This window comes from Ursus arctos, unplaced genomic scaffold (assembly GCF_023065955.2).
Source record: "Ursus arctos isolate Adak ecotype North America unplaced genomic scaffold, UrsArc2.0 scaffold_7, whole genome shotgun sequence".
NCBI classification, from domain to species: Eukaryota; Metazoa; Chordata; class Mammalia; order Carnivora; family Ursidae; genus Ursus; species Ursus arctos.
In genome coordinates, this window is record NW_026623089.1 from 17,621,105 (window position 1) to 17,634,116 (window position 13,012).

At 42.0% G+C, this 13,012-nt stretch overlaps 1 protein-coding gene across 6 annotated transcripts in view; it reads left to right on the forward strand.

The window, feature by feature from the left end:
- Positions 1-13,012, forward strand: part of GPAM (glycerol-3-phosphate acyltransferase, mitochondrial) — a 58,379-nt gene that overhangs the window by 18,731 nt on the left and 26,636 nt on the right. For 2 of the 6 annotated variants that reach the window (XM_044382121.3, XM_044382122.3), the window contains exons 2-4: positions 8,208-8,338; positions 9,500-9,622; positions 12,801-12,874. In XM_044382121.3, the coding sequence (XP_044238056.1) occupies positions 8,237-8,338; positions 9,500-9,622; positions 12,801-12,874 (299 nt within the window). In that variant the 5' untranslated portion in view covers positions 8,208-8,236. Of the gene's footprint in view, positions 1-6,316; positions 6,859-8,207; positions 8,339-9,499; positions 9,623-12,800; positions 12,875-13,012 lie in introns of those variants that run through there. The other 4 variants (XM_026494109.4, XM_026494113.4, XM_026494110.4 and 1 more) reach the window with 4 other exon arrangements.

Sequence of the window (13,012 nt, forward strand, 5' to 3'; positions counted from 1 at the left end):
GAGATAATGCCTGTGAAGTACTGAGAACAGTGCTTGGCACATAAAACATGTTCAACCAATAGTAGCGTATAAAATGTGCTTACTTTCCTCTTACCCAGATTCTCTGTGGCCAGTTGGCCCCAGGCAGGCCCCTGCCCGCATCATAGCTCCTGAGTCACTGCTTCCTCCTTCTAGGTTGGCCAGGTCCATGGACCTGAGCTTCCGTTTTAATTCATCCTTCTCTAATCTTTACAGAATAAAGAGCATGTGAATTCCTCCATGATTTTTTTTTTTAAGATTTTTATTTATTCATTTGACACAGAGAGACAGCCAGCGAGAGAGGGAACACAAGCAGAGGGGTGGGAGAGGAAGAAGCAGGCTCCCAGCAGAAAAGCCCGACGTGGGGCTTGATCCCAGAACTCCAGGATCATGCCCTGAGCCAAAGGCAGACGCTTAACAACTGAGCCACCCAGGCGCCCCATCCTCCATGATATTTTTGACTCATGTCACAATGTTATTCATAGTTTTCAAAACTTCTTACTATGGCATAAAAAGCCCTGCTTTATCTGGCCCCTCTGGCTTCCCAACACCTCCCTTTGCCACTTTCCTACTTGTTCCACTCCAGCCCACGCTGCTCACTTCTGTCTGCCGGCTCTGTCCTCCTGCAGGGCTTTGGCACCTGGACTTCCCTTCCTTGGAAAGGTCTTCTCTGGGCTCCTATCAGACAAGGTCCTTCTCACACCACAGCCTCGGAGTAGCTGCTCCTTCCTTAGAGAGGCCCTCCCTGATCACCTTCTCTCATGCTGGTCACCTCTGTTGTCCTCTCTGACAGGCTGTTTGGATCTTCATTATACTTTCCATTGTCTCCCTTCTGACCTGCCAGAGGCCATTAGACTCTTAACACCACCTGGGCAGGATCTGTGTGACATCCCCGTATCTTCATCTTGTATCCTCAGGCACTAAAAAGATTGGCAAAAAAGGGGCTCTCAGTCAGTATGTTATGAAAGGAAGGGTGTTGAAGTAATCTCATGTCAAGGGTCCGTAAAAGTCCAATAGCGATCATTTTTGGGATTCCCCTCTTCTCCCTTATCCTAACACTTGTGTTGTACAGAATGCCTGACAGCCAGTTTCCTTCACCATTGCTCCTTGCCCGGGCGGTGCATGGTATGGGAAGCTCCATTTCCTCCACAACACACTTGGCCAGCAGGATCTTCACGGAGGCTCCCAAGGCTCTAGACTTCCAGTCCTCTGAGTCCTCCCATGGTCACGCTCCTGCAGACTGGCCACCTCCACGGCCCTGCATGAGGCAATCTCAAATGGAATCCAGAGCCAGCACCCTCAACACTTAGCCCCTTCTCAGCATTTGGGCCATGTGGGTCCCTGCCCCCTTTTCAGACAACCTCTTCTCACACAACCCCACTTCATTCCACAGGAAAAACAAAAGGCCCATTCAGGGTTTGTCTTCTTGGTGACCAACCCAATTGTTTCTCATTTTTTGTTTTTCAGTAACAAAAAGGCAGTTAATTGCAATTACTCAGCCTCCCTTAAGGGCTTGGGGAATCTCAAGACTTAAACCAAAGCACCTGGCTACACTCCTGGGAGAAGGGGGAAAAATGCCTTCCATTTCTTAAGAATGAACTAATAGTTGGGGAAAAAAAAATCCGACTTACAAGCTAATTTCTTAATTACCCTGCTCCACGAGTTATCTGATCCAGTGCCCCAGATCCCCTCTGGAACTGGTGCCCTGCCCTGAGGCGCAGCTCATGGCTGAAACAAAGTCTGGAATCCTACCTAGTTCCTGCGGGCTTTCCTTCTGGGGGGTGGGGGGTTGGGGGCTGAGTCCTGTCAGGTAGCCCATCCCGTAGGAGATGCGAAGGCAGATCTCCCAGAAGCCTGCCTGTGTCCTGCTTGGGTTATTAGAAGTTTGTGGCTTAATTTACTAATAAAGCAGTTTTTAGTAGAATTGAAGTCCTTATTCTGCCACAAGTGTGGTAAAAGTGAGTCAGAGGGGTTCCACTGTCTTCTGGCTTAAGGTACTTTCTAAATGACAGGCTCTAAGGTCACTTCCATCGCCAAAAAACCCAGCATGATAACACTGGTAGGGACTACTTCTTAACTCTTCTCTCTTTTTTCCCCTATATAGTTGAGTCATTCTAGTGGCTAGAATTGTGCTCAAAATTAAATGTGAGTTAGGAATAACTAACTGTGAGTAGCAGAACACAAGATTTACTGGCTTAAACAGGTAGAGATTTAACAAAAATCCAGAGGTGTGTGATTGGTGGTGCTGGGTTTGGACATTAAGTTACAGAACCAATGGGGGAAAGAAGTGAAAAAGAAGCAGTACCAGCCATCTGTTCCCTTCTACTAAGAAAAGCTTCTCTGGAAATCCTCAAGTTTGACTTTGTCTTAGGTCTCATTGCCCAGAACTGGGTCATATGACCATGTTGGTTGCAACAGATGGTCAGAGTATGTATGTCAAAGAGTGTCTTTATTTTGTCTTGGTTTTGAAATATATAAATATTTGGGGGAAAGAATTCTAGATTGCCAGTTTTTTCTTTGAGTACTTTGTTTTTTATTCATTTATTTTTTAAAAGATTTTATTTATGTGAGAGAGAGAGAGAATAAGCCGGGAGAGGGGGTGAGGGAGAAGCAGGCTCCCCGCTGAGCAGCCCATCCTAGGACCCCTAGATCATGACCTAAGCCAAAAGCAGATGCTTAACTGACTGAGCTACCCAGGCACCCTCTTTGAGGACTTGAAAGGTGCCGCTTCCCTGATTTCTTGTTTGCAAATTTCTGATAAGAAATCTGTTGTTATTTTATCTTTGTTCCTTTGCATAGTGATGTATCTTTTCTTCTCTCTGCTTTTAAGATTTTCACTTTACCACTGGTTTTAAGCAATTTAATTGTGACGTTCCTTGGTATAGTCTTCTTCATATTTCTACTGAGAGTTTGTTGGGCTTCTTGGATTTGTGAGTTTATAGTTTTTATCAAATTTGGGAAGTTTTCAGCTACTATTTCTTCGACTTTTTTTCTGTCCCCTCCTCATTCCCATATTTCTTCTGTCCTTCAGGGACTCCAGTTATGTGTATGTTAAAGTCACTGATACTCTGTTTGTTTGTATTTTCAGGCTTTTTATTCCCTCTGTATTGCATTTTGGATAGTTTCTATTGCAATGTTTTCAGGTTCTTTAACCTTTTTTTTTTTCTTTTCTAGTAATGTTTAATCTGCTGTTAGTCCCATAGAAATGTAGGGGTGTATGGGTTAAAAATCTCAGACAATGTTTTTATGATTTCTAGGTATTTTCTTGGAGTCTTTTTAAAGATTTTCCATATCTCTACTTCCTTGGCCATATAGAATACAGTTATAATTATGTATGTCCTAATTTACTAATTCTATAATTTCTGTGACTCTTTCAATTGATTCATTTTTCTTTTTAAAAAAAATTTATTTATTTATTGGAGAGAGAGAGAGAGCATGAGTGGGGTGGAGGGGCAAAAGGAGAGGGATAAGCAGACACCCCACTGAGCAGGGAGCCCTGTGTGGGGATCAATCCCAGGACCTTGGGGCCATGACCTGAGCCAAAGGCAGATGCTTAACTGACTGAACCACCCAGGCACCCCTCTGTGACCCTTTCAATTGATTGATTTTTCTCCTTATATGAGCCATTTTTTCCCATTTTTTTTGTTTGTTTTTTTTGTTTTTTTGCATGCCTGATCATTTTTGATTGGATGCCAGACATTGTGAATTTTATCGTATTGGGTGCTGGGTATTTCTGATTTCCTATAAGTACTGTTGTGCTGTTTTGGGATACTTTGTTCTCGGAAACAGTTTGATTCTTTTGGTGCTGGCCTTTGAGATTTGTTTGGTAGGACCAGAACAGCATTTACTCTATGATTATTTTTACCCCACTATTGAGACAAGACCTTTTGAGTCATGAATTGTGAGGTTTCTGATTTGAGTGCCAGGATCAGGTCCTATATAATCCCTAGGTATCTTTCTTTCCCACTCTGATTTGTAGGAACAAGAACAATCCCCTGCCCTGTGGAAGCTTTGGTGATTGTTCTCACTCTCTGTCTAGGTGGCTCCTTCCCTAGCCATGGGTAGCTTCCTCATGCTCAGAGGCTAATCAGCTGAAGACCGGAACAAGGCCTTCTATAGGTCTCCAGAGCTCCCCCTTTCACTATATAGTTCTCTTCTCTCTAGCACTCAACTCCCAGCTCCCACTGTTTTCGTTTTCCCAGTCTCCCAGTTCTATCTCCTCAACTTAGGAAGTCTGTCTAGTCCTTGACCCCCTTCTCTGCACTGCTGCCTGGCAGCTCTCTTAGGCAGTAAGCAGAGGCAGAGTGCTCACCTCCTTCATCTGCTTTCCCTTATGGACCACTGTTCTGCATTTATTTAATCAATTTATTTAGTTGTGTTAGCAACTAAATTCAGTCAATGTTGTTCCATCTTGGCTGGCTAGACTGAATTACTATAAATTATTGTTGTTCTGTTGAGGAAACAGATTGCTGTGTCAACTGTTTCCAAAACAGTTCTCATTATGTAACCTGAAACACCTTGCACTGCAATCCACATCTCCTGCAAGTACAGTACATCCTTGCACAATGGGTATTACAGAAGAGTCGCCTACAAATAAACTCTGTGTAAGATAATCTGATTTTTTCCTCTGGCTTCCATTTTCATTCCTGCAATGCTCGCTCTCCTTCATTTCTCATCACTTTCTCTTTAGCAGTGACTTCAAACCCTGAGACTTGCCTTTGTTTTCTCCTCTCCTTGTTTTTTTTTTTTTCTTTTTAGTCAGGGACCAGTAATCCATACACAAAATGTCATGATGTTTTGGGATTGGAATTCATCATATTCTTGTCAACACAGTCCTTGAGTACTCAGGTGTGTGCTTGGAGTTAAGGGGTGTGTGGGGTTGAATAAAGGCGAGGTCTTTGACTTCAAGCAGCTCAGTCTTTTTTTTTTTTTTTTTTATTAATAGCTACTCCTACAGTTTTGGATTGTTTTAAAAGAAGGAAACCTCTGCCTTTTGAGATGGACTTAGAAGTAGAAAGTTCAAGAAAAGGAATTCTTGTTTTTCTTCCTGCTCCTCAGCTTCAACAGTATTTATTGAGTGTTTACTACAACAAAGTGTTATTGTATTACCTAAGAGACTGAGACAAGTCACTGACATTGATGATGAGTTCATGTTATGGAAGAATGAAACATATTGATAAAGACCCAAGGTGTGTCACCACAGTAAACCTGTCAGATTTCACAGAAGGGTGTGATTACTGAGGTCTGGAGAGATTAGGGAAGGCTTAGAGACTTAGCTCAAGAAAGAACTACAGAATTTAGGAAAATGTGGTGTGAGCGCAATTAGGAATATGGGAGCCCATGGCTTGTCTAGGGACAACCAGAGAGGTTGGAGTAGGAGCTTCTACTGGAGAACAGTGTGGAGAGTAGAGGCCTATCTGTAGAGTAGAGAGTAGAGGCCTATCTGTAGAGTAGAGAGTAGAGGCCTAGGCATTTGGACTGTGCAGAGCTCTGGATATTTTTTTGATGGGAGGACATGGAAGATGTGTTTCCATGAGAGGGTTAGGGTTAATGTGTGCAGAGTTGATGAGGATTGGTGGCAGAGGTGTGAGAGCAGGGACTATGCTATGGTTTAATCATCTTTGTATTTCCATCTGCTGGTTCAAACTTAATGCTTGTTGCTAAGGTGCATGTAAAAGGTTATCCTTCCCTTCCCAAATTGCTAATATTCTTGATAACCACTGGCCCTGTCAAAGGCATGACAAACATTGCGAAAGAACTTCTTCGTGCCCCATGAAGCATTAAAGGTAGGCAAATTTGGACTCAGGGTCTTTCAAGCCTTGTTTCTCCTTCAACTCATTTTGTTCCCTTGAGGAAAAGGCACTTAGCCACTGTTACAGAAATTACACAACAGGGTCGTTCCCAATCCGCACCTCCCTCGACCCGAACAATTTCTGCATGCTCTTACAGATCTCATAAGACAGACCACACATACACACGGGAACCAAAGAGCCCAAGCGGAACACTCCCAAAGGAGGCCTGCGCAGGCACAGACTTCCAGATGGACAGAACTGACACAATGTAGCCTCAGGCGCACGTGCACGAGCGCGCACCGCCGCGCGCGCACACGCACATCCTCACGTGACTCAGCGCCCAGGCGGAGTAACCACTCGATTAGGCACTCACACTCCATTATTGGCCCCATCGGCCCCCTGGTGTGCACACTTTCTACTCCCATCCGCACGCGGAGCCCGGGAGCCGCCCCCCGCCCCCCGCCCCCAGGGACCGTCCCCCCACCCGGGGCCGGCGGACTCGCCGCGGCTCGGCTCACTGGCGGGCGCCGGTTGCGTCATCGGGACGCGACATTGCAGCAACACCGGTGGAGACTTGAAGTGCCGGCAGCTGCAGGAGCGGAAGCCGGAGCCGGCGGAGCTGCCCGGTGCACACCGCGAGGGCGAGAGCGGCTGCGGGACGCTGCTCGGGCCCGGAGCACCGCGACAGGTGCGTCGTCGCTCTCTCCGCTGGACCCGGCGCGACGCCGGCAGGTTGTCCATCTCCCCGGAGCTCCAGGATTCCCCCGGAGAAATGGGCCCGGCTCGTGCCGGGTAGGGGTCGGGAGACCGAGCTGCCGCATGGGCTCCAGTGGGGAGGAGGGAAGTTCCTGTGGACTGAATAGCCTACGCACCTGAGGGGATCTTGGGGGGCGTTGGCTTTCAGGCAGCTGGGGTGCTTTGCAAGCGGCTGGTGCTGGGAACAATCCCATGACACTTAACCAGTGATTGGCCTGAGCTCCCACCGTGTGCCAGACACTGTGTTAGGCGTTTTATAGGTACTGTCCAGCCCTCCCAGCCACCCCAGGAGGTAAGATCTATCATATTATACCCATTTTCCAGATGGGGAAACCAAGGCATAGAAGTTAAATCAACTTGTTCAAAGTCAACACAGATGGTCCGCAGTGGGGGATTCGAACTTGAGTATGGTTGGCCTCAGAGCTGATTCTGGTATCTCTGTTCCTTTAAAAATCCCAGAGTTGGTTCCCGTCAGTTGATAGTCTGGCGCCTCCAGATCTTGTTTTACTTCTCGACCTTGGATAAACGCTGTAGGGAGGGAGGAGCGAACCGTGCCTTCCTATTGGCACCCGACGCTCTCCCTCCACTACTCCCATCGCTGGGGCCAGCAGCGACTTCTTTTTCGCAGGCAGCAATGGGGCTCCCCCTGTTGTAGCTACATTCTGCATATGAAACTGATAGCTGATTTATTTCATAATAGTGAAGAGCTTTCATGCCAGGTGCATTGCTTTACTGTTCTCTCAACTGGCCTATTATGTTAGGTTGATGTCATGTTAAATTGTTAAGGACGTACTATATGGTTGTGCGGAGGATAATAGTTACCGCAGCAAACCCATAACACTGGGGAGTAACACTGGTACCCCGGGCGTGACCTTTCAGAGTTTTAAAGGAATCATTTAAGACAGGGTGAGAAATAGCCAAAAGCTAATGCAATTTGAGAATTATGTTAGGGAGTTTTTATGTTTTAGGTTAATCTGTTTTCTTTAGCAGTTCATTGTTAAAGAACATTTTCCCTTAGGGCACGAAAAGGCTTATTGAAAAGGATGAAAACTTTTAAATCAGGTATTTCAAGATGGTATGGTTTTGATTTAGAGCTTTGTAGATGTATTAAAAGTGCAAATATTGCATTTAAGGCTTCGCAAGAAAATTGAGAGCTTAATTCATTTTAAGTGGGAAACTTTAGAGGTGCTCTCTTTGCCTTCACCATTTTTACATTGCATAGTGGGTATGACCAAAAATTCCTAGCACGTAATTTAAAAAAAATTATCTACTTGTGCAGGTACATGTAACTTCTATTTAATTAAGTAAACACATACCTTCATCCCCCCGGGAACCATTAATGCAAATGAAATAATTCTTTGTCACCTACCTGAAATAAGCTTGCACATTTATGGCGGTTTTGTTCAGGAAATCTAAAAATACAAATGTTGATTTAAAAAAAATAATCAGAACAGTCTGCCAGAGTTGTTGAGTTTAAAACACATCAAAGTCTGCTTTTACACATTGACTAAACATGGTGGCAGTCCACCAGTAGTTCATTTGACACCCTATAATGGAGCAAAATAATGTCGAGGTCAGAATTTAGAGTTTTGGTCTTTATCTGAATTAGTCATTAATTTAAATGGTGTATATTTTTTATAGCACATGATTTGGGAGTTACCTCTTGTGACATGGATGAATCTGCACTGACCCTTGGCACAATAGATGTTTCTTATCTGCCAAATTCATCAGAATACAGTGTTGGTCGATGTAAACATGCAAATGAGGAATGGGTAAGTGTAATACAGGTTAGAAACATTCAACCTAAAGATGTTTGTTCCAGTGTTGTTTATGAAGGTAGCTGGAAGCAACATGTCAAATAGAGGTTCATAGCTAAAGAAACTGCCTCCTGCTGTTTGAAGATATGTTTATGGAGCCTAATATTTAAACATTCTTATGGTTTTATGTTAATTGGAAAGAAAAAATTGGGTGGGATATTTAAGCATAGTGATTGTGTTAAAAAGCAAAATACTTTGCATAGAAAAAAAACCTACTAGGAGTTGTTTTAGGTGGTGTACTTATAAAGATACTTTCTGTATCTATTTTCCATAATGTGATAAGTATGAATTTCAAAATGGAAATAAAATTTTTAAAAAAGGAATAAATTTTAGTATGAATCTCAATTCAAAGGATATGCATTTTCCTGTATTTTTTTTTCTATTTTGACAACATGGCTTGTTTAAAATATTCCTTGAACACTATCTGCTTTATATAAAAAATGATGTCAGAGTTTGTTTTTTTTTTTTTTTTTTTTTTTTGCTTATTTTTGAGAATGTTGTATCAGTGGGATATGAGCAACTAATGAACTCAATGAGCAAAATGTTTAGAACAGAGGAGCAGAATTTGACCCTAATTGGACTGTACATACAGCTATGATTTAAATTCCAGCCTTTAAACTCTGTTGTCAGGCTAAAGGAATGTTATATAAGTTTACCTTGTTTTTTATTTAAAGTAAAATATTTTAAGCTGTGTGTAACAACTTGCTTACTGTGTAAGGCTTTGTAGTACTTTTGTGGGAGTCTGTGATTGAAGACGAATAAGATTAACTGTTAACATATGGATCCAGGAGTCTGGTTTTATTCATCCTGCTGCTGTCACGGGCTGTTTAACCTTGCACAACTGTTTTTGAACTTCTGAATGTTCAGTAGTAATTGCTAGCTATTACTATTCTTAGGTGCTCAGCTTTTGCTTATGTTCCAAGTTTTGTTCCAAGTGTTGATGACGGAGGGGAGTACCATGAAGGAAAATCACTCTGAGAAACTTATACTACCAAAAGAAACCTAAGTCTAGGTTTCTCTTATATCTGAAATATCTTAGTTTTAGAGATCAAGTGGAAAAATATGGTTGGTTCTCTTGCCATTCAGACACTTTTTTTCCCCATTAACATTTTTTAGGGTGAGTGTGGTTTCAGACCTACTGTCTTCAGATCTGCAACCTTAAAATGGAAAGAAAGCCTAATGAGCCGGAAAAGGCCATTTGTCGGAAGATGTTGTTATTCCTGTACTCCTCAGAGCTGGGTAAGAATGTAACTGCTTGTTGACCTTTAATAAACAGAGTGAAATTCCAACTTTGTGTGAATTTTATTATTGGGTAGTCTTAATGGACTTAATTCGTTTTTAGCACTTAGGCCCATGTTTATAAACCAGATATTCCAAGTAATGATGTTGACTCAGTTTTTCTTTCCATTCATTTATTCAGTAAATATTGGTCAAACAGTTGATGCTAAGTGATAATTTGGTTCTTTTTTAGTTTAGTTTTTTTTTTAAAGATTTTATTTATTTGAGAGAGAGAATGGGTACACACTTGAGAGAGATAGAGCACGAGATGGGGGAGGGGCAGAGGGAGAAGCAGACTCCCTGTGGAGCAGGGAGCCCAACGCAGGATTCGATCCCAGAACCCTGGAATCGTGACCTGAGCTGAAGGCAGCTGCTTAACTGACTGAGCCACCCAGGCGCCCTGGTTCTTTTTTGGTTTAGTCTGACTTTAGGGGAAGAGTAGATCTTACTTTTAGATCACTCTTTTTTTATTTTTTATTTAAGTTCACCTAGCCAACATATAGTACATAATTAGTTTTTGATGTAGTGTTCAATGATTCATTAGTTGCTTAACACCCAGTGCTCATCGATCACGTGCCTTCCTTAATTCTAAAGAGTTGGTGGGAACCTTCATATAACTTCTAGATGTTGAACTTTTGACTCACTGTTACAATCCTAGTGAGATGAGCAAGAGATAGCAGGACAGAGTGAAGTTTTAAAGCTGTGGCTTTGCCCTACTCTCCTTTTTCTAAGTTTCTATTGTGGGGGGATGGGTAGGGAGGGTGGGTGTCTGTTGACTATGATAGTGAAGGAGGTTACTAAAATGTTAGGATGGGGGTGCCTGGATGGCTCAGTCAGATAGGTGTCTGACTCCTGATTTCTGCTCAGGTCATGATTTCAGGGTTGTGAGATGGAGCTGTGCATTGGGCTCTGTGTTCAGCGTGGAGTCTGTGGGGTCTGCTTGAGATTCTCTTTCTCTCCCCCCCCCAAAATAAATAAAATCTTTTTAAAACATAAAATAAGGGGTCCCTGGGTGGCAGAGTCAGTTAAGTATCTGCCTTTCACTCAGGTCATGATCTCAGGGTCCTGGGATCAAGTCCCGAGTCGAGTCTGCTTTTCCCTCTCCCTCTCCCTGCTGCTTGTACTTGCTCAGGTGCGCGTTCTCTCTCTCTCTCTCTCTCTCTCTCTCAAATAAATAAATAAATAAGTCTTTAACAAATAAAATGTTGGGATGAAGATTTTAAATAGCGTATGTCTGGGTTTGTTTGTATTTTGGTGAAACAAGCACATGTCATGCAGAATCTTCCACGTTACAGTGTAGTACTTGAAGAGTCAGTTGGATGAAAGGCGAGCCTCTGTTGGTGATTTGCTAGAGGGCTGTGTTAGCCCAGGAGTACAGAACCGAATGTGGCTGTGTTCTTGAGCAGCAGAGTTACCCTTTAAAAGGTATACCTGGACGTTAAGCTCTCTTTGGAATGGGTCAGTTATCAGGACAGAAATTCTGCCATTTGAGTGCCTTTCATTTATAGACACTGCTTATAACCTGTGTGGATAGCTGACTGTGCTGTGTGAATTTTCTACTCAAGGTCTCCTTGGCAGGAAGTAGAATTCTGAGTCTGGTATAAAGGGATTCACTAACTTGGGAAAGATTTGTGTGGGACCCAAGCAATTTATGTTAAATATTCTGGTCTGCTCAAGAATGTCTTAATTATAAATATTGTTCCTTTTAAATCACAAGTGCCTTATTGCAGGAATTTGGTAAACTTGAAGGACCATGATATTTCTAATCCAGGAGTAAAGCCAGTTCAGATTAATAGGCCAATAGAAATACAAATTTAAATAAATGATCATGTGGCTTTTCTTTTTAGACTGGCACCTCATCTAATTCTAATGTCAAATGCTTAAAAGGTCAAAATAATACCTTGGCTTTAATGTGTTCTTTTTTTAAAAAAAAGATTTATTTATTTTAGAAAGAGAGAGCACACATGCATGAGCATGGGGGAGGGGCAGAAGGAGAGGGAGAGAAAGTCCCAAGCAGATTCTGTGCTGAGCAGGGAGCCCAATGTGGGGCTTGATCCCAGGACCGTGAGATCATGACCTGAGCTGAAACCAGGAGTCTGAAGCTCAATCTACTGAGCCTCCCAGGCGTCCTGACTCTGATGTGTTCTTAAGTCAGGAGAGAGTATAGGAGATTATTTGGTGGTGGTGGTGGGGGGGTGTTTTGGGATGGGCATAGATAAGTTGTATAGTAAGTAATTGATTTTTGTTTAGATACGGTACCTTATGGAGTTGAACTTGATCTTAAAGTTCTTCCATGGCATGTTTATTTAAAATAATTTTAAACAGTACTTTCATAGTAATTTTTTTATATTTGCTACCCTTTCTCTGATATCCTGTTTTCCTTATCTCTAAAGAGATTCCACGTAAATATTTTTATATCTTCTATTGAAAGTACATTATGCTTTCCCAGCATTTATTTGTGGAATGTTTACCTTTTTGTCCATACTGATAAAGCTACAGACTTTCTCTTTCCAGAAGAACTATCTCTGAGTTCTCCTTTAAGGTTTCCTATAAAAGAGAATGACCTTTAGTCATACATTTTCCAATTAAGTAAACAGTCATTTTAGAGAAATAAATACCATACTCTTCTGAGCAAGATGCAGATTTGAATATTAAAACCACCGTAAGCCTTAATTTTCATATCTGTAAAATGGGGATAATAATTATTGTGTCAGGATTATTGCCAGATTTAATAATGTAATGATAACTATGTGGTACTTAGTATGGTATTTTTTCATTTGGGGAACACTGAACTCTCCAGTATTCCTGTCAGTAATTTAATAAGCTCTCAGTAGCTTCAGCTCTTTTGGGTTGGAGGTAGGCAGTGAGGCAGGAAAGGGAGGCGCAATTTCCTTTGCAAGGTGGTAAGCCTTAATTCTGAGTTTGTGACCTTCTTTGGAGACTAAAAAGTACTTTTCAATAAAACATAATTTTTCTTCATCACTTAGATTTTTGAGGCAATGCTTCACTTTATACTTGACTTTGCTTAACTATGCTTAACTTTATATACTTTGTAAAAGTTATCAAGAAGTAGTAATGTGAGCTCTTCACCAGCCATCCAGTTGTATACTTATGTCTACATTTATTTTGTTTCATGTAGGATAAGTTTTTCAACTCCAGTATCCCATCTTTGGGTTTGCGGAATGTTATTTATATCAATGAAACTCACACAAGGTAAAAAGAAATTTCTTTTATTTCTAATACATCTCAAAAGAAAAACTACAATAATCAGTGGATTTACTCTAAGAGGAATTACTTCCTCTTTTTGAGAATTAATAGAATTGAGCTTCTGACACAAGAGGTCTTATCTAA